Source organism: Zea mays, chromosome 5 (genome assembly GCF_902167145.1).
Source record: "Zea mays cultivar B73 chromosome 5, Zm-B73-REFERENCE-NAM-5.0, whole genome shotgun sequence".
Classification (NCBI taxonomy): domain Eukaryota; kingdom Viridiplantae; phylum Streptophyta; class Magnoliopsida; order Poales; family Poaceae; genus Zea; species Zea mays.
In genome coordinates, this window is record NC_050100.1 from 30,431,663 (window position 1) to 30,453,801 (window position 22,139).

Below are 22,139 nucleotides of genomic sequence, written 5' to 3' on the forward strand. Positions count from 1 at the left end.
GTTCTCAGGGCGCACGTATGTGCCCTAGAAGTTTCCGGCGAAGGCCTTGACCAGGTCGTCCCAGTTGGAGATCTGCGCAGGAGGCAGATGCTCCAGCCAAGCTCGGGTGGCGTCGGAGAGGAACAAGGGGAGGTTGTGAACGATGAGGTTGTCATCGTCCATTCCACCCAGCTGGCAGGCCAGCCGGTAGTCCGCGAGCCACAGTTCTGGCCTTGTTTCCCCCGAGTACTTGGTGATGGTAGTCGGGGCTCAGAACCGGGTCGGGAACGGTGCCCGTCGTATGGCCCGGCTGAAAGCTTGCGGACCGGGTGGTTCGGGCGAGGGACTCCGATCCTCCCCACTGTCGTAGCGTCCCCCACGCCTGGGGTGGTAGCCTCGGCGCACCTTGTCGTCGAGGTGGGCTCGACGGTCGCGGCGGTGGTGGTCGTTGCCGAGGCGACCCGGGGCTGCAGACGTTGCGTCCCGCGTGCGCCCGGTGTGGACCGATGCTTCCCGCATGAATCGGGAAGTCGCGGCGCGATGCTCTGGGGGGTACCCTTGCCTTTGGGAGGCAGATCTTTCGGCCCGTCGGACCGCGGCATCCTCCAGGAGATTCTTGAGTTCTCCCTGGATACGCCGCCCCACGGTGGTGGATGGCTCCGGCGTCGCTCGGAGTAGTATTGCTGCTGCAGCCAGGTTCTGGCCGACTCCACTGGAAGCCGAGGGCAGCCTTGCCCTGGCATCGTCAGCGACGCGGTGCTGGGCGTCCTGGGCCAGATGACGCGCTTCTCCGGCTGGTGCTCGGTCTACCCACTCCTGCCCGATGTTCTGCCGGAGCTGCACAAGTTGTCCTGCTTCCTCGTCGAGCCTGGCCTGCATCTCGCGGATTTGCTCGAGCTGTGTGTCCTGACCCCCGCAGGGACTGAGACCACAGCTAGCTCTCGAAGGATGTCAACGCGAGGCGCAGGCCTAGGGGGATCGCCGTCCTCCGGCATACCAAGGTGGTTGCCTTCGTCGAGACCCCCTAGATCGACGTGGAAACATTCGTGACTTGGGCCACAGTCCTCGTCGTCAAGGCTGTGGCCATCATCGGAGCAATCGGAGAGGCAGTAGTCACATGCGGTCATGAAGTCCCGCATGGCGCTAGGATTACCAAACCCAGAGAAATCCCAACCAGAGTCGGGCTCGTCATCTTCCTCGGATCCCGAGGGCCCATAGGTCGAGACGGCCGTCAGTCGGTCCCAGGTTGACCACATATGGTACCCCGGAAGGTTAGGATATGCCTTTATGAAAGCGTCCACCGAAGCGGGGTCGCTTGGTGGGTCGAAGCTGAATCTAAAAGGCACAGGGTGGAAAACAAACGGTACCTCTTGATCGACGGATGGTGACGAAGTCGCGTCAGGGACGGACTGCACCGTCATCTCAGGTACGAGGCTAACGCCCAGCAAGTCCTTCGCGAGCATGCTGGCGTCATCCATCCGCTTGGGGCTGGCGTATTGCGGGGAAACGACGCTCGTCTTCGTCTCAGACGCGAGGTCAACGCCCGACGTGTCCCCCACTGGGGCGCCGGCGTCGTCGACTCGCTCGACAGCCAACGAGGTGCCGCCTCCTGCTTGGCCATGGTTGCCCTGCCTCCTCCTGCGGCGGGGAAGGTGACGGGACAGACCCGGATGCCGCTCTTCAGCCACGCGGGGAAGACGTCGTCGATTCCGCCGCCGTCGGGCGGGCTGACGGTCGTCGTTGTCGTTGTCGCACGGCGGAGGAAGGAGTACCATGTCGTAGCTGCCGTCGAGGGACATGAACTCGAGACTCCCAAAACGGAGCAGCGTCCCGGGCTGGAGAGGTTGCTGGAGACTACCCATCTGGAGCTTGACAGGAAGCTGTTCGTCAACACGCAGCAGGCCCCTACCTGGCGCGCCAACTGTCGGTGTTTCGACCCCGGGGGGTCCCTGGACAGACGAGTAAATTGTCACTGCGTGTCCCAGCCCAGATGGGTCGGCGAGAGAGAGAGCCTTTCCGTCAGCCCGTCCTCCCGCGCGGCCACCTTCTCGTACAAGGGCCCTGGACCTTCCTTTTATAGATGTAAGTAGAGGACCCAGGTGTACAATGGGGGTGTAGCAACGTGCTAATGTGTCCGGCAGAGAGGAGCCAGAGCCCTATGTACATGCCGACGTGACTGTCGGAGAGGTGTTAGTGCCATGTTCATGTGATGTTGTGGCCGTCGGAGGAGCGCTTGAGCCCTGTAGAAGCACAGTTGTCGGGGCTGTCGGGTCCTTGCTGACGTCTCCTTGCTTTCGTAGGGGGCTGAGAACCGTCGTCGTCATGGGAGCACGCGGGGTGCCATCATTACTTGTTTACTGGGGCGAGCCAGATGGGACGCCGGTCTTGTTCCCCATAGCCTGAGCTAGCTAGGGGTAGGGTAATGATGTGCCCCCTGTAACGTGGTCGGTCCGAGCCCAAGGTCGGGCGAGGCGGTGACTCTTCCGAGGTCGAGGTTGAGTCTGAGCCCTGGGGTCGGGCGAGGCGGAGCTTCCTATGGCGCCTGAGGCTGGACTCGACTGCTGTCAGCCTCACCCTGGTGGGTGGCACAGCAGTCGGAGCAGGGCAGGCGGCGCTGTTTTCCTGTCAGGTCAGTCAGTGGAGGGGCGAAGTGACTGCGGTCACTTCGGCCCTGCCGATAGAGGAACGCGCGTCAGGATAAGGTGTCAAGCGATCCTTGCATTGAATGCTCCTGCGATACGGTCGGTTGGCGAGGCGATCTGGCCAAGGTTGCTTCACTGCGAAGCCTGCCCGAGCTGGGCCTCGGGCGAGTCGAAGGTGCGCCCGTTGCTTGAGGAGGCCCTCGGGCGAGGCGTGAATCCACTTGGGTCTACTGTTCCTGCCCGAGGCTGGGCTCGGGCGAGGCGAGATCGTGTCCCTTGAGTGGATGGAGCTTTGACCTGTATTGCGCCCATCAGGCCTTTGCAGCTTGTGCTGATGGTGGTTACCAGCCGAGTTTAGGAGTCTTGGGGGTACCCCTAATTATGGTCCCCGACAAGACATGATATAAAGTCATGTGGCTAGATGGAGAAGATCAAGAGACGTCGCTTGGCTACGATGGACTTGTTATAAGAATGAAGGGCGAGCTAGATGCTCAATGGTGATGGGTCGTGTGGTGGTGAAGCACAAGTAGAGAGCTTAGCATCAATGTACCAATGTAGTGGTGAAGAACAAGCGAAGTTGATATTAATGAACCAATAAGGCCACATGATGACATGAAGTGGATCATATTATTCAAGGAAGATCAAGTGTTGTTTTGTGTTGATGGTGAAGTGGATTGATAGAGAGTGATGGAGGAGCTGCATCCTATGTGCAATAATCAAAGGTAGCATGGTTGGCTACACCCGTGGATCATCATTGTTCATCGTTTGGTGAATATAAAAAGTTGGATGCTTGTGTGACATCACCAATGGAGGAGTCTATACCACCATAATTGGTCATTCGAGACGTGTGAGAGTTGAGGAAGATATCAAGTGAGTTAAGACTCATACACAATAGCTCTAGACACCCAAGTGCTTGCAAAATCACTTAGTCATTAGTGTAGGTGCTTTGCAAAGTGCTTACATTAATTAGACTGCTTCATGTAGCACTTGCTCTAAGTTTTGTCCTAGTGTTAGAACTAACGAAGAGACGCTCTTATTTCTTGGTGTTTACACGCACCATTATATTAATTATACCAGAGAGACTTGTAATCTTGTGACATTACACCAACTACATTTGTGGTGTAGCCACCACCACGTATTGAAGGAAACAAGATACAGTGTTTTAGCCAAAAACTCAATAGTGAAGACAACGAAGAGCATCCAACGAAGACCACACCAGAGCCCTAATTGCACATGAATGCCTAAGGCTATCTACAAAATTATCTAACTAAAAAATAGTCCCTACCTTTATTTGTGTGTGACTACAATAAAGGTTAAGGGCTAGTTTGAAAACTCAAATCCTCTTTGAAATTGGAGGGAGATAGGGAAAAAACTTTGCACGCTTCTCAATACCTAAGTAAGAATAACAATCAAAGTCACCAACAAAAGTTTGTATATCTATCACACTTAAAACTTCGAGTTTCTGTATTTATACCTTCTATCGCATTTAAAGCTTCCAATTTATATTGTATATGTTATGTATTTACCTTCCTAGCTTAGTTAATAGTCTAATGGATGTGTTTAAAAACTAAGTTGCATAACCCTGTAGTAGGGATAGGTTTGAAAACTAAAACTAAATTACATAACTCTTCATGATAGACGTAACTCTTCGAGAGGCATAGCACCTGATCACATATAAGATAATTTATTTATTATATAGATTTTAACTAGACAAAAAAAGGGTTGTTTAAGTTTCAACTAGGCAAGAAACTAACACCTCAATTTAAGAGCGAAATAGATTACCTAAATCTTTCTAAGAATGTATTTAGTTGAACGTACAAGAAGAGATAGGAGATGACTTGTTTCACTCCTGGCTCATCCTAGTTTGACTTAAATCAAACACATCCTAAGACGAGCACGAAAACATTGATAGAAATGAGCCGACAAATGAAAAGTATAGCCAAGTAAGACTCGTCTTTAAAGGGAAAGGTGAGATAACACACATACGAAATTTCCGCTCATCACGACATAAGTAGCTCAATAGGGAAAGCACTTTCAGATAAGAGATCGAACCCAACGAATAGTACTTGAAACCTAAAACTTCTCTGAATTTACACCTTAACAAAAATTGGATTGACAATGTTATCTACCTTTGTGTTACTATGCACCCAATCCACAGCTTCTCGGTGATGTTACAAAATGACAACAGTATCCATCCGCCCAAGATGCACCAAGAATTACAGAACAACACGCTGATGATAAAGCAGAACTGGAAAGCTACATGCCACGATCTTAGTTTGATGGAAGTGCTAGCCCACGCTTCCAAGATTAACAAAGAAAATGCAGGCAAACATTAACAGTTCAGCTCCAAAATTTTAGCACAACAATTGAATTAACAGATATCCACCCTAAGGACCAATCAGAACACAAATGCAACTAGTCGACCAGGAAGGGTCCATCACTATATTATCATTTGCGACTGCTGAGGGTGTTGACTTGAAACTGCAGGGCGCCCACCAACCTCCCCAATTTTCCAGCCAAAAATATCGAATCAGATCTGCACAGTAAAACTTGTAAGTAGTCTTCAGTGTCACTGAATCTGCTGTGAGCCTACAATGGCCTCAGCACTGTAGCCACCGACTTTACAATTCTTCCGCTTCACAACCATAATCACCCATGTTCAACCAAATTCGTGCAGCAAGATCTGTAAACAGAAAATTCAAAAACATACTAAAAAACTAGGAACATGACCACAAGTATATTTATACTTAAAAACATCTCAGATTTGCAACTTTGTTATCCTATTATAGTCCAGGGAAACAAAATGCAAGAAATAAGCAAGGAAGCACCTCTCCAACGCTCATGTATTCAACCAGCAAACCATTGGGTGACAGTTCTGGTTTTAACACCACCCCCCCCCCCCCCCCCCCGGCAAAACTCCATGTTATTTCTAGTCTTGGCAACGACTAATATGCAAGCAATTATTAGGTGCAAGCGTGCAAATAGCTCTTTTGGTCCGTTGGATCTAGATCCAACCGTATGTGTAATCGTGGTTTGTTAGGGGCTTTTTTATAAATCCACACGAGGTGGTGGTGGGAGGATTTAAATGCTAAATATAGCATACGTTTAGATCTAGATCTAACGGACCAAAAGAGCTGCTTGCACGCTTGCACCAAATGATTACTTGCATATTAGTCGTTGCCTCTAGTCTTAAACCCTATTATTGAAGTCTAAAGGCATCAAACCTTATATAAATTAGGCAAACCTTCCGGTTAGGAATCGTTCCCGGTGTCTGCTCCCTAGGAACCGAACAGACCCTAAGGTGTACAGAAGACATGAACAGGTCACAGGGTTTAATTACAAGAGAAAGTAAGAGAATAATATTCCCTCCATTGCACAAAAGATATATGCCCATTGACAAAAGAAATAAGGATGTCCTATATATTCTGCAAAAACTTCATGGTGTCTATCATTTCATGGTGTAGCCTTACAAAACTAATTTAGCAATCTTATCGTGCTGTGTTATTAGATTCATTAGACAATACTTAGTACACACTTACACCATTCAGAATGGAGCCTCAAGTGATTCGTCCCACACATCACCACTTCCATTTGAAGCATCTTCACCATCTTCTTCCATGGACAATCTAATATATTCTCTATGCGCAAACCGATCCCACTCAGTCAGCGTTGGATTTTCACGTTCCTACAATTAAACATTATCGGATTATTTAACTTAATACTTGGCAGCAAATTTGAAATATATTAAGGGTTATAATCACCTGGCGAATGAGGAATGGATCACGAGTTTCAAATGCCATGAACTTGTTCAGATTGAAAAGAATATTGAATATATTTCCTGAGAGTTTACACCGTTTTAAGTCCCGTAGAGTAAAATAGCTCTCATTCTGTAGAAAGGAAAAATAGTTATCAAGCCCAGATAAAATGTTTGCCGGATATGTATGAGAATCTACCTCTGGTCCAATCATATCAATCATCTGGCATAATATGTCCCCAAAAACCACAGGTTCCTGTGCCATGCACTCCATTCGGTGCAATTGCTCCTCATAGAAAAATTGCATTTCATTGTAAGTTAAAATACCATTACCATCAAGATCGATGCACTTAAACCTGCAAATTTTAACATATTTCAATAACAAACAATTACAATATTTTAAAGAAAATGCAACTACAAGCTGAGTTATACAATATGTACAACAAATACAGAATACGCTAATCAGAACTCCTCCCTCCAATACCAAACATATGTCCATTCAGCCATCTCACAAATGCATCATGCAACAAATGTAAGTTTGTGATAACTAAGATGCACCTTTTTGCTTCGTTCTTCCGTGTCTACCACTACTGAAATGCACACTGATCAATGTGATACACTTACTAACCATCTTAGGTGCTGTTTCGTTGTAGGATAGGCAATGCAAACATAAAGGAATCAAGTTGCAGCAGTATCCAAAATGGAATAAGTGAGCATGGTTTGTTTGGTTCACTCTGCATCTGTGGCGTTATCTGATCCCGCTAGATGGAGAGTGTAGTCACAATTCTATTAAGCCAGTGTTTGTTTGCATGGCACCTTATCCCAGCACATCATAAGCAAACACAACCTAACGTGTTTCGTTGACACTGATCGGATCCCACACCAAATGTCCAACCAAACAGCACCTTAAACTCAACCAATGATATGAGACTAAATGGGCAATGTAGTCATTGTACCCCTCACCTTAATTCTTGTGCCGAAATCTAAATGTATTTGAGAGTGAAGGGAGTGCGAAATAATGTACTCCCTCCGTCCCAAAATGGTATTCGTTTTAGGGTGTTAATGGATTCATACAATATTTGATGTATGTGTATTATATATGTGTCTAGATTCATTGTCATCTATTTGAATATGGACACAAAAGTAAAGTGCTAAAAGCCTAAAACGAACAATATATTGGGACAGAGGGAGTATATGTGTACATATAGTACAAAAGCAATGCATTCCTAAATAAGATAAAAAAAACTGGATCCTATCTTTTTATAAAGAGAGAGAGATAGAGGAAACAGAAGTACATGTTTCGCAAATTTGGAGTAACATCTGTCAAGATTATAAAAATTTTGTGGTAGTTCACAAGACCAACGTCAATTGTGAGCATTTGGTAGGGCATAGACATGAAAAAAAAATATGCTGGGCGCCCCAGCCTTGGGAAAAGGATTGCATGCTTCCACTACACATTATTATATTGTGTTTGATTTGGGGAACCACCTCATACTACATGAATCGCATCATGAGTTCATCCCATGAATTTTGGTGGAGTCAACCCATTCCTCATGCATATACTAATTATTAGTTTGTGAGGAATGAGGTGGTGGTGGATCAACCATTCTATTAGACAAATCAAAAAAATGGAGTGGCATGAAAACGGATCAATTTGTTCCTCAAACCACACACCCGATGATTATAAATTGTAAGGTGAAATTATCTGATCACATTAAGACAAAAGGAACAGTTCTACAAAAAAAACACATATAACTATTCAGAACACAGCTACCACCTACCAGTATTCAAGACTAGGCTCAGATGATTTGTCTTCCTCTGATAATATAAAATAAACAAAGTCTTCATAGCCCATCTTCCCTTCTGTCATGCTTGTGAATTTCCTTGGTATCTAATAACAGTAAAAGAGCTAATATAAGAACATGTTTGGTAATAAAGAGCTATGGTTTGAATGCCAAAATGAAATGACTAACCTGTGTGAAAATTCTATCAACTATCCTATAGGTCAACGAATGATTTCCATATTTGATGAGGTTCTCCTTATCAATCAAAAAATCGTGGTCTGCATCCAGCTCCCAGAATTTGCAATAGATCACATAAAAGTGCTCATATGAGAAGTATCTGCATCAGATCACGAGCCAAGATTATCAATTTGGCAAACATTATACAAAGAATACTGTTAAGACTATATAAAGAAAACAGCGTGAACAAATGTAATCCGCACAAAAACGAATGGAAGCACAGGAAAGATACTCCCTAGTCCCTCCGTTCCAAACTGTAGGTTGTTTTGGCTTTTCTAGGTACATTGCTTTACTGTTAAGACTATATAAAGAAAACAGCGTGAACAAATGTAATCCGCACAAAAACGAATGGAAGCACAGGAAAGATACTCCCTAGTCCCTCCGTTCCAAACTGTAGGTTGTTTTGGCTTTTCTAGGTACATTGCTTTTGCTATGCACAGAAACATATGTGCTATGTCTAGATGCATAATAAAAACCATGTATTTAAAAGAGGCAAACAATTTGGAACAGAGGGAATGCAAAAATACATGTAAGCAACTGCATCATGATAAATAGTGTGATGACTGATGAAACCCTCAGTTCTGCTCAGAACTAATATGCTACTACCTCCGTTCACAAATATATGACACCGTTGATTTTTTTCGAAAATTTTGACCACTCGTTTTATTCAAAATATGTATTCAAAAATGAAAAATTTTAAGTCAAGCACAAACTACCTTAAGTGATAAAACAAATCACAAAAAAATAAATGATAACTCATTATTTTTTGAATAAGACGAGTGGTCAGTTTTTTAAAAAAGTCAACAGTGTCATATATTTATGAACGGAGGGATAATGGATAGGCAGCGGCAATCTGTTAGCAAGTCATATATTAATTACCTCAACACTTTGTTGATATCTTCTTCCTCATCTAACTGCTGAAGTGCAGCAATTAAATTTCCACGTTTGAGCTCTCTGAGAGTCAGATGGCCATTCCCAGATCTATTTATGGAGTAAAAGATTCTGTATATTACAGTCTCCGCTGAAGAAAACATCAAGAAATGAATGTGACACAGCAAACGTTAAAAACAGTCCAAACTATTCAGCAAATCTGATCTTAAAAACAAAAATAGTTGAGTTAGTTTTAGTGATGGTTGGTAATGCTCCAAACTTGATGCAACCAACACTTGTTACCTACCAGCATTTTCCAATGGCTAAGGGAAAGAATTCAAATCAGGGGTGTTATTATTGCCTGTAAATTCCTATGGCAAAAACCACGAAGTGCAAGACAAGCCTGTCCGGCTACTACTTTCGAATTTCGATGAAAACATACCATACTATGTGTCCATGTCTTTGTGAAAGACAAGCTTACTGCAAAAACATATGAGAGCCCACAAAATCATATTTAAAATATGTCTAGCAATGGGGCCGACACGGCGTTTGGGACCGTTTTTCTAGCCATAGTTCATGAGTGTTTTATGGTGTGATGCTAAAGCCGTAGGGCTTCAGGATCTGAGTAAGAGGGGATCCCTGAGTGCTCCCCAACCTAGTCCGGTTATGTTTTAGAGTGGGGGTCATAACCCTAGGTTGTACTATCTTCTTTTAATGAATTTATGTGCAACTCTCTTGCATGTTCGAGAAAAAAATATGTCTAGCAAAAGACCGAACAGTTGTAAACACCTAAGCCCCCCTTTCAAAGAGCTCCCGGAGCTAATTCTCTGCTGAATCCAGCAAGAGCTCTGCCAAACAGTTTTTCAGAGAGAAGTGATTCTCTGCTGATTCTGTGAAGTGATTCTCTGAAATAAACTAAGAGGCTGGGAGCTGAAAAAAGTAGCTTTTCCTGATTTTGTGAAGTGATTTTCAGAGTTTATGCTAAAAAAACAAAGAGATCACTTTTAGCCACAAAATCAGTTCTCTCAGAGAATCAGCTTCCATGGAGAATCAGAATCAGATGGAGCACTACCAAACTGGCCCTAACACTATAAGGGCTTGTTCGGTTATTTGTGATCCACATGGATTGGAGGGATGGATTGAGAGGGCTTTTGACTTACTAGGGATTTAAACCGACCCAATCCCCTCCAATCCATATGGTTTATGATGAAAACGAACATACCCTAAGGATGCTGCTCTACTGCCAAGTAAAGGGCTTGTCTTCATATGTTCATTTCTCAAGGAATAGAAGAATAAAAAAGCATGGAAAAGCACATCTATTGATCTATGAAGTATAATTAGAGTGAAGAATTAATTCTCAAATTTGCCAATTTACATGGATTTTGGATAGCAAGAATTACCATATCTCTCCTGAAACTCGGGGGTCCCTTGTAAAAACTCTAAGCCAGGGTGAGTTGCAAGTAGTTCTTTCAGGACAGGCTTGAAGTCATCCTGTACATATTACATGGAATAAAAAATTTCCCCATAAGTATAAAAGAAGTCACACAGAATGACAACTAAAATTTCTCCTAGATTCATCTACGCCCACGTTAGCACTGAGAACATTCGGAAGAATATAACTGACCTGAGTGAGATATGTGCAACCTGGTTTTCTTAAAATTTCAAATATTTGACTAGCCATATCCATTGTAATCTTATTGTCATCCATCCAGTACTCAACAAATGCATCCCTGTGGTTAGATAGAGTTAGACTACCATACTTAAATCTGATATGCACTATCGATGTTCCTCAGAACAATCAGATAAAACAGACTGCAATTTTACATAGAATCACTAGTACAATTTATGACATGTAGAGATGCAAGTTTGATGAGAAGCGGGTCAGCCCGAAACCCACTTTTCCACACTGAACTCTACCTAATAGTGTTTTGTTTTTTTTTCTTTTTTCCTCGAACTACAAACCCTTGCAAAAAGAGTTATAACTTATAAGCCTCTGTTGCTCGGCCTCTGATTGTGAGAGAAACTGGAGTGAATTTTCAGCAGTAAGTGTCTCTACTTTGTTGTTTGTTCAATGTTCATATGCAGTAACTGAAATATGCAGTAAGTGTTTGATGACTTCTTGAATTTGCATGTGTAGATCCACACCAAGAAGAGGAACCGGCTAGAGCATCAAAGGTTATGCAAGTTGGTCTATGTGAGCTACAACAGGAAGATGAACAACAGATTTACAAAGATAAGAGAGCAAGGTTCAAAGGGAAAGAAAAGCAACCCACTAGTGCTTGAAGAGCTTTTGTGGGAAAATGAGTGGGTTCAGGAGTCTGAAGAAGGTGAGGAGCTTTGGAGTGCAGTAGATGAAGTTTTAGGTGCAACTCAAGCTACCCAGGGCAGAAACTTGCCTAGGGCAGCAGCTACACGTGGTGGGAGGACCTACTCCGAGACCTATGTTAGGAGTAGGAAGCGCCAAAAAGTTACAGTAGCTCAGGACTTGCAGCAAGGAGATGGCAGTGGCAGTGACAGTCACAACGAAAATGATCATCAAGAGCCAACTCAAAATGACCAAGATGCTGCAGAAAAAGCAATTGATGATGAAGAAGAATCTGGAGCTGCTGGTGATCAATTCAAGCTGGATGATGATCTCATATAGGTGTTGCCTTCTTGGACCTTGGCCATAGTCTACTACTCTACTGGTCTAGTAAGTTGTAGACTTGCAGTTTCATAGTCTTATATAAATAATAAACTTGTTGCTGTTGTGCTGTTATGGACTATTTAAGTATTTATACTGCTGCAAGCCTCTATACTATAAAATTATATATCCATATATAGTGTTATATATGACTATATATATATATATCATATATGTCCTGGAATACACAGGACGACCAGGAGGACGATTAGGGTCGATCAGGGGCGACTAATCGCCCTGATCGACGCCTAATCACCCAGTGGCTTCGATCAGGCGATCTGAAAACTATGCTGTGCGCCATTGGGTTAATTAACACATTTGTTTCCCTAATTGTTCTTTGCTCATAGTAAAGAAACATTACTTAACAAAATTCGCATTCCTAACTGATAATTAAGAAACTATGAAACAAAGCAGAAGTTGAGTGATGCCAAAATTTACCATCAAAAGCTACAGTGCATGTTAGATGATCTGGCACACTAGCAGGGGAAAGTAAGCTAGAAGCTGCAATACTTCTCTTAATGAATAAATTCAGCAAATCATGAAGCCTGCAACCCAAAAGGTTCCGAACCAGTGGCTACGGTATGGCCTAGCATTACAGGTATGAACGAAATCAAAGAAAAGCTAGCATTAGTGATCCAAGGACGAAGCGGGGATAACGGGCCTGTTTGGTTCAGCTTTTTCTGATGAGCTTTTTTGAGAAACTAGTTGTGGGGAGAATCTGGCTGTGGAGAGAATGAGTATTGTGGAGACTACATGCGGAGGAAGATAAAAAAGTCTATATGTTTAGGATGTAGAAAGTGACGGTTTCCTACTATCGCAAGTTCGCAACGACTCGGTCGATTCTGTGTTCACGTTGATTTTGAACGGTTTTGACTAAATTGATTATTATAGAAGCGGGCTGAAAAGTTGTGCGCTTGGCAGTCTGCAGCAGCTTCTAGTGGCCAGAAGCTGAAACAAAAACAAAAACCACTTCTGCATGTATCAATGTTTTTGCAATGGCAATGTTGCTAGACCTTGTAACCACTAACCAGTAACCTATACAATTCCTTTAAGAGAAATATGCATATGGATGCAGCTTTCAGCCAAAAGGCTGAAGCCATTTGTGTGATGGAGAACATATCACCTTGAAACGTCATGCCCAAATAGTTCAGGTACCAGCCAAGCATGATACACCGCTAAAAACTGTAAGCATTTGCATGAACAAGATAAAACTAACTGACCAAAATGTATACTCCATTTCCAAAACATCAGGTGTTTTAGTTTTGTCAAGTCAAATTTCTCTAACTTATGAGAAATTTATGGAAAATGTAGTACCACCCACCCCCAAAAAGGAAAATTTACAAATGTAGGTCTTTCTAGCCCTCCCAACTATTCTCAAAATGCAAGTCAGCCTAAAACTTCTATGCATCTTTTACCCCTTCTCTTCCCTACTTAATAAATGCCAATACTCTCACAGATGAATGAGCCCTCTTTCCAAATGCAGAATAATGAAGAGTAACAAGGCCATTTGACCCACATTCTTAATCCTTGTGCACAAGTCTTAAACAACATTTGGAATAGGAGGGGTCTAGCATCTAGCCATCTACTATACCAAATAAATGCAGTATCATGGTGGACTTGATGAAACCAACTTGATGTTGTACATGTTGGTGCGTTTTTTCTATAAACTTCGGCAAAGCAAAGTTTGACTTAGGTTAAAACAAAAAAGAACACCTTACATTTTGGTGTTTGTATGTGTGTGTTTTTGGGCAGAGAGGGTAAGGTAGCAACATCATTATTATCTTAATAGACCTTTGAACAGCCCATGGTCAAGTAAGGAACCATGTGATGGCTTAAAAAAATGGTCAACATGTGATATCCAACTAAAGTGCTAAAAACCAATGATAAGTTGTGGGCTTGTGGCAAAAGCTAAGATGATGTTGTCTTCAGGTGGCGAAGGTAAAAGGCATAAACACACATGATCATAATCAAATAGAACTGCCATTTAACATGCTTACAAGCTTCAGCAAGGACGCAGAAGAAAGCAACACCCCAAAGAATAAAGAACAAACTGAAATAGGATAAAAGAGACACTGGCCTGACATCTAAAAGTAACTAGAGTTCCTCAACCGGATCTTTACATCATTACATGGGCGTCACCATAGACCTTGGGCTCAGATGTCGAACATCATACCTCGAGACAGTTCCAGTGCATGCAACATCGATTTTCTTGAAAAGGGCACTAGAGAAGAATGAAGGAAGTCTACATATGTCCTTTGTGACCGATCTGAATTCTGGTATGGACAAGTAAAAGTACATGAGCTTCAGAAGCCACTGCAATGGCAGAAAATAAGCTGTGAAGCAATACTCACCTTGAATCTGAAGTCCCTCCCCACCAAAAAATAGGTGATCTGTTCTTGATAAGCACTGCTCCTTCAGATCTTTTGTAGGAGGACGCCCATTCTTGAAGTAAAACTATAAAAACATATTGGTACAGGAAAATATTATGCTTAAACAATGACTGTAGCAACAAAAACTTCAATAACAGCTATAAGGACAGGTGTGAAATACCTGAGGTATAACTTCTCTCACTGGTTCACTAACTAATTTTAATGGAGAACCCAAGGACGATGGTCCAGCTCCAGATCCTCGTCTCATAACACGGGGAGAACCAGAAGTGCTCCTAGGAGAAAGTGGTGGAGCACTACCAGCAGGAAACATCGATGGTAGAGAACTACTTGAAGCAGCATTTGTGCTAGTAGAGCTTCCAGCAACATTAAGCACAGCACCAGTCTTTGCATCCTCAATCAAAGACTTTACCTAAGGTACATGAAAATAAACACTGTAAGAAACCATGCATCTGACTTCCTATCTACTCCCTCGTTCCAAATTGCAAGTTGTTTTGGCTTTTCTAGATACATAGCTTTTGCTATGTATCAAGATATACACTATGTCTAGAACTCTAGATACATCTCTACTCCTTTTACGTGGGAATAATCTTCCTCCGAGCGTCGTCCTACTGACTCGACCGCGCCGCGAAAATTTGCTGCCTCCCGCCTGCGCACACGCGATTGCCGCACCAGCCAGCACCGTGAAAATTTGTCGCCCCCCGCCTGCGCGCACACTTCCCCAGACAGCCAGCATTGGATGATTGCAGTGTTTCAGCTCTAACGGTGCTAGTGGTGGCAAAGGAGAATTAATATTGTAGCACCATTGGACGAATAAGTATCAGTATCCTCCTATTTCATAAAGCCTAAATCTGTAGGCAACACTACTGTAGGTTTCATAAAGCATCATATTGCCGATAAAAAATTTCCATTTTCACCCCTAGGTATCATGCATTTATTCAACCAATTCAAGCCTTAAACTCATCCACTTATATCTGCAATTGGCCATCCTTATTTCCCAATGGAAAATCTTATGGGCAACCAGATATATTTAGAAACCAAACATACCAGGCCACAGAAAGAGTTATAGCTTCCAATATATCTATGTTATTAAGTACATATCAAGGCCTATTCTATATGCACATATGGCCCATGAGGCTCTCTATATAATGTCATATCCACTAATGGAGACATTGTCTTTTAAAATCTTTGAGATTAGTAACATGGTATCTCAGCCAGTCAGCCATGGATTAGGGGTAGGGGTAGTGATAATCCAATGTTTTAACTTTTAACCCACCCACAATCCACTCTTCCTGCAGGTGTCTTCATCCTCCGTTCAGCCGGAGCATTGTTCATCCGCTCGCTGTTGTGCCATAGAACAAAAATAACCTACTGTAGTGGTAGCACCAGTCGTCGTTACATGGTATACTGCTGCAGCACCACAAACCAGATACTATTTTGAAACAATAATAAGGTTCATATATATCCACACAAGCATGCATAAACTAAGCTAGTTGAGAACAATCAAAGCAACAGCACACACTCTCTGAACTCAAAAGTCATTGCACTCAGCATCAAATATAAATGAATGCAGTTGCACTCGCCACAAACCAGAAATGAGCTATGAATCAAAATCAGCCTCACAGCTGTAATGTTAATATAGCATAGCGAACTCAAAATTTTCTGAGTGCCTCTACCGTAACGCTATTGCAAAGAGAAAACATAAAGTTCAAATTTCATGTCCATGAGAAGGTAGAGCCAATCCATGTACTAGGCCCCCAATCAGCACTTTGCAAAACTGATGTACAACACAACTTAACTCAAGTTGGAGACAGACACAGGTAACCATCTTAAGCTAGTGCTCCTAGTGTCCTTATAGTGTAGCACCACAAAATTGGCATTAATAGGAATATATATGTTTGCATACCCAACAGATATGATCTTCTCATAAAGCTCAGATCACCTCACTACTCAACCATAAATCAACCACCAGCTACTCTCTTATATAGCAATCAGGCCCGTCCCTAGGGCATGCGGCCGGTGGGAGTGGGACCCAAATTGAGGGGGCCCACAAGAAGTGTCACACCAGTGACCCGATTAAAGTCGGCCGACTAATCACGATTAGTCGGCCTTATCGCCTGGCAGAGCACGATCAGCAGGGACAACGCGATCAGGGCGACTAGGTGACGACTAATCGTCCTAGTCGCCGACTAATCGCGATTAGTCGGCCGACTAGGTGCCATGTCCGACTAGCTTGTGCCAGGTTTGGGCCTGCGTCCTCCTCTGTGATATGGGCTAGCGGCTGGCGGCCCACTATCTCCAGTCCACAGTAGAAGAAGTTGTGCCGCACAGTAGAACCCAATGCCGCGGCCTCTGCCGGTCTGCCCCCTCTCACACTCTGTTGTCTGCTCCATTGCTGCCCTGCCCTCTGCTCCGGTGGTCCTCAGCTCCGGTGGTCCTCAACTCCGGCGACCCTCTGCTCACTGCTTAGCTCCGGCGCTCGCCTCTGCTTACTGCCCAGCTCCGGCGACCGTCTGCACCAGTCTGTTCAGTGTTCAGTGCTCACTTCAGAGTTCAGTGCTCACTTCAGTGCACACTTCACTAGTCTCTTCTGAACTTAACCGGCATGAGCACCTCTTCACATGGTAATCTCTTTGTTCTTTTGGTTCTTCAATTGTTCATTTGATGTTGCACCTCTTGAGTTGTTATTCACACTACAGATGAGACTAGGAGGCGGCATAATAATGTTCAGGTTCTCTTCCCAGAATTTGTGTTGCAGAAAGCCCAGAACGATGGCAGTGGCACCGGCACAGTTCAAGCCATGCGTGAATCAGTTGCATCGGCTTCATCTGATGTTGCAGTCGGTTCTTCCATACAGGATAAAGCAATTGCTGCGCTACCCACAGAAATGGCTGAGATGGCTAAGGATACTAAGAGAAAGGCTCGATCTTCGGACCCAGGGTGGAAATATGGATTTTGGCTAGACATTGCAAAGAAGGAGATGGTTCAGTGTATTTTTTGCCAAAAAGTTGTACCAGCAGGAATCAAAAGGTTCAAGCAACATATTGCTGGAGGGTTTGGTGATGTAGGGAAGTGCCCAAGAGCGCCTGAAGTGGTTAGGAAGGAGATGGCAGACTACTTGAAGAAGAATGCAAGGAATAAGAGTGTTTTTAGATAATGAAGAGGAGGATGTAGAAGGGGGTGAGGGACATCAGGAAGATGGTGATGCAAGAGAAGTACCAAGTTCTAGCACAGCAGGAAAACAAGTAAATAGGAAATTAGCTCAATCTGCTATTAACCTTACCCACCTTTTGTTTGCATATTTTTTCTTCTCAAAATTGCTGTACTTAGGTAGCTAGGTTACCTTTTCGTCGTTATGCAGGTCCATACCAAGAAAAGAACGGTTAGAACATAAAAGGCTAGACAAATTGGTGTATGTTAGCTACAACCGAAAGATGGCAAATAGATTTCAAAGAATTAGAGAGCTGGGCTCAAAGGGAAAGAAAAGCAACCCCTTGATCCTACAAGAGTTCCAATGGGAAAATGAGTGGGTTCATGAAAATGTAGAGGACAATAACGATGAAAATTCTCTTTGGAGGGGTGTTGATGAAGCTGTTGGTGCAACTGAGCATCTAAGGGGTAGAAATCTCCCTAGAGCTGCTGCTGGGACTGTTAACAAAACATACACTAGAACAAGGAAGCGTGTTGCTCGTCCTCCACAGTTTGGTGAATCTGATTCTGATGAAGAAATGCAAGAACAAGGAGAAGAACTTGCTGTTGCATCCACTGAAGATCCAACTGAAGATGGAACAGGCTTTGAACTAGCTGATGAAATGCTTGGTTAGCAGTTTAGCATTTATTTAATCTAGTTCTAGTGTCTTGCTGTCCTGCAAAACAATATTGTGAATTATCTTATTTTAATCTTATCAGTTATCATCTTATGACCTGCATTTTAGTCCTGACCCCCTAACCTCTTGTTATAGTCACTGACAGCAGCCTACAAATTTGGCATTCTAATAATTCCTGGAGTTCAAAACTTGAAATCAATGTGCTGCACTGCTGCTTTGCTGTTTAATCCAAGGTAAGTGATCTTTACCTTTTACTTTTTTGTGGAAACATGCTTGATTTTGATTGCTTGTACTGCTGTCCTGCTAGACAGCTATATTATATATATATATACACACACACACACACAGGATCCTGTTATAGGTGGACGACTAGAAGTCGACTAGGCTCGACTAATCGAGTAAATCGACGACTCATCGCGATTAGTCACCTTATCGGTGCTCAGGCGACTAGAGTCGACTAGCCGACTTTGAAACCTTGATTCCATGGCCAAATTGCTCTTTTGACCAACCAACACAAATGCAGCAACTCCCAAAGACCCAGCATTCCATTTACTCGTGGCTTGTGCCTGTTATATCCTGTCCTGCCGTCTCGAATGGTCAGAGAGGCGCTTGTTCCGTTGTTCATCTCAAGGAGAAAGGCCAAACACCAACAGGCAGTGCCAGCCATGGATGTGCACTGGTGCATGTGCCTGCAGCCTGCCAGAAGCTGCACAGCTTGATCTGCATGGCTGCAGGATGCAGATCTGTAGACTCTAGTGCTTAGCGACAAGCAAATAAGGGCGCATTGGCACACGGGAACATCTCGGCAATTTAGAAGTCAGGTAGTTTCTTCTCTTAATCTTTTTTCTTCTTCAAATGCTTCAGATGATAGATGAACTATAGAAATCAGTGAACTATTTTTGTGGTTTGCCATATATCTCATAATTTTATTATTTTCATCTTTTGTGTACCTGTGCATCAATTGATAAAGGCATCGATATGATTCTGATTACCAAAAGCGTAAATAGAAAAAATAATAAAAATAAAGGATCTAACTCAATCTCAAAAAGGAGACATATGATAGGTTTATTATAAAATAGAATCACAAGTCATCTGAAACCATAAGTTTATTGTTCTATTTAGCAAGGCTGCCAAGGCCTCACTTTAGAATTTGGCACAGGCCCTGATTTATGCCACAACGGCTCTGACAGCGCTGAAAATAAGAATTCATCAATTCAGACTAAGACAAGCTTCACATGCACCAGACTAGTTCCTATATCATTGTTGTCGTGAAACACAGCTCAGATGATACTAATAAGATCACTGTATATGGCACATATAAGTTACTAAAATTCAAAAAACAATAGTAGTGTTGATAACCATTGTTTTCGGACGACTTGTTGGTCGTTCTGGCTGGCCAACTTGGGCGATTAGTCGTAATTGGTCAAAACCGACTTGAATGATTAATCGTGACTAATCGGGACGACTTGAAAACAGTCCTGATAACAATGAAGTAACTTAATGAGACTAAATATCACTACCAGATTCCCGACCTAAGTTGCTTTGAGTCTGGTAGTAATCTATAGCCTCATATGGTACTATACTCAAATTTACCCTTCTGCCCAGTTACACTGAAATTTACATTGGCGAGTTTCTGATAACAAGAATACAAGATCATAGACAGAGAAACACAAGTACGAACAAAGACAAACCAAGCCACTAAATGAACCCTGCACTTTGGTCTACCAAACTCCATCATCATACTTTATCGAAGTCATAAGCTGGTAAATGTGATACAAAATAACAACCTAACCAGTACTCGCCGCAGCATAAAGGGCACCAACCAAAACGTAGAAACGATGTTTCTAACTTATCTGAGCCTTCCAGGGAAATGTAAGCACAAACTAAAGCAACAAGCAAGGAAGGCGAGAGGACGCGTTGAAGGGGTACCAGCTTGGTCGTCTCAGGTAGCACGAGCCACTGCGCGTACAGTGCATCAGCTATGGAGTTCTCACGAAGCGCGCCCGGCGCGAGCTCCGCCAGCTGCAGCAGCTCCAGGTCCAGCGCTGCCGCGTCCCTCCTCGCTGGCTCCACCTCCATTGCTCCCAAGCTTTAGAGGCCTTCTCATACAACAAGCGGGCCACCAAAACCCAGATCTGCGCCCGCGCGTCCGGACGCTGTTCCGGCGGGGAGGAAGGGCGAAAATCCGAGCTCAGCAGGATCAGTGAGGAACAACGAAGGAGGATCGAGTGGCGGCAGCGGCGAGATCTCAAGCGACGGCTGGAGGCGGGGCCGGGAGCAGGCGAAACCCTAGGCAAGCAGCCGAGCTAGGAGGTGGAGAGACCGGAAGACGGCGACGGCGATATAACAGCGGAGGGCAAAATACATTTGTCTTTCCGATGCCACTTTCGGTTTGAGATTAAGAATTGAGCAAAATAAATTTGTCTTTTAAAATACCATAGTTTTAGGGTCTCTTACTCTCTTTGACCGAATTTTTTACATTTTAAATCTTTTTAAAATTTATACGATTGATCTGGACAACGTAATTTCAACTTTAAACCCTTTTCTCGATGTCACAGTTCACGCCTCCACGGCATCGACGTAACACGTCTCGATGTCGCGACTTATGCAGCAAGGTACCGGGCGACCAGTGTTGCACTGGTGTCTACGTGGCGTCTAGCTCAAAAGTAAAAGTCGTGGTTGCGTCTTCTCTCGTCGCACCTTCTCTCGCTGCAGGGCCACCAGACCTCATCCCCACCTTCTCTCGCATATTTAGTTGGTAATTTATTGAGAAATTTAGTTAGGAACATTATTTAGTTAGAAAACTTGCTAGTTAGTGTCGGTGTTTCGAACTAGCTCTGATAAGTAAAGTTGTTTGTACGCGTTCCAGGGTCTAGATGGTGTGCTCATTTGGTGATCCTACCGGTGGTTTCTAGGTTACGGATCACCTCCCCCAGGGGAACGTCGTTACCACGGTGATGGAGTGCGATTCAAAATAATGTTTGAGCTTTCGCTTAGTAATGAGAACAGTGTACAAGAGCTTTTGTACCTAGGGTAGTGAGTCTTTGTGTCTGTTAAGACCTCACTTATGAAGTAGACGGGATGTAGGGGTGAAAACGGGCGGATACGGACGGATAGTAGGTCATCCCGTATCCTACCCTAATGTATTTCAATCGGATACGGGATCGGATACGGATAGTTAGAAACGGGACGGATACGGATATAGGGACCGGGTATTTAGTCGGGCGGATAAGGGACGGATACGGATGTTATGTAGCCGGATACATGCGGATACCGGGTACTTATCGGATAATGCATAAATTGATTATCATTCACTATAATTCAGTTGGTGCATAAAATAGTTACATCGTGCAACATAATAGTCCATCATGACAATATAACAATAAGTTTACATCATGGAATGTAATATTCTAACATGACAATATAGCAATAAGTTCACATCATACAACAGAATAGTCCAACATGATAATATAGCAGTAGGTTCTCATCATTCAACACATCATACAATATAGCATTACATAGACCATAGATCAACAAGACAATATAACAATAAGTTCATAGCATACAATAGTCTAACACAATAGTTCAAATATAATAGCGATAAGTTCACATCACACAAGAGTCTAACATAGCACAAGATAGTTCAACACAATAGACTATTACAATAAAAGGTAGTTTTCAAATGGCATAAAATAGTGGAAGCAATCCATGCTTGTTTAAAGATCTCAAGTCGCAACATCATGCTTGTTTTTTTTGTCTCATGGGGAACCAGACACAAGGCAGGTCACCTATAATAATACATGCATGGGATTATGAAACTGCAAAGGGAACAAACAAAAGTACTATAGCTACTAACAAGCATGGTTATGTGTGCAGTATGTGCTTTTAATCACATACCCCCTATCTTTTCAACAGGAAAACAGGGATCAACAATGCCCTTTCCCCACATAAAAGAATGTAGCATCTTCCATATACG

The 22,139-nt window shown here is 43.5% G+C and overlaps 1 protein-coding gene across 1 annotated transcript; it reads right to left on the bottom strand.

Moving 5' to 3' along the window:
- Nucleotides 1-4,660: 4,660 nt before the first annotated feature.
- On the bottom strand, nucleotides 4,661-20,681 carry LOC103626168 (probable serine/threonine protein phosphatase 2A regulatory subunit B''delta). The gene is made up of 13 exons (XM_020538292.3): nucleotides 20,093-20,681; nucleotides 14,500-14,748; nucleotides 14,301-14,403; nucleotides 14,123-14,222; nucleotides 10,891-10,996; nucleotides 10,667-10,757; nucleotides 9,276-9,417; nucleotides 8,349-8,496; nucleotides 8,157-8,266; nucleotides 6,575-6,731; nucleotides 6,383-6,508; nucleotides 6,161-6,306; nucleotides 4,661-5,304 (listed from the first exon to the last, which is right to left on the bottom strand). Exons 1-12 carry the CDS (start codon nucleotides 20,240-20,242, stop codon nucleotides 6,166-6,168), a joined length of 1,623 nt encoding a protein of 540 aa, XP_020393881.1. The 5' UTR covers nucleotides 20,243-20,681; the 3' UTR covers nucleotides 4,661-5,304; nucleotides 6,161-6,165.
- Nucleotides 20,682-22,139: the final 1,458 nt, after the last annotated feature.

Excerpts from the sequence above, each read along its gene's own strand:
- LOC103626168 (XM_020538292.3), bottom strand. The coding sequence starts at position 20,242 with ATGGAGGTGGAGCCAGCGAGGAGGGACGCGGCAGCGCTGGACCTGGAG. Across the intron at positions 8,267-8,348 it reads TTGATAGAATTTTCACACAG|ATACCAAGGAAATTCACAAG; the intron begins GTTAGTCATTTC and ends TACTGTTATTAG. Across the intron at positions 6,307-6,382 it reads ATCCATTCCTCATTCGCCAG|GAACGTGAAAATCCAACGCT; the intron begins GTGATTATAACC and ends GTTTAATTGTAG.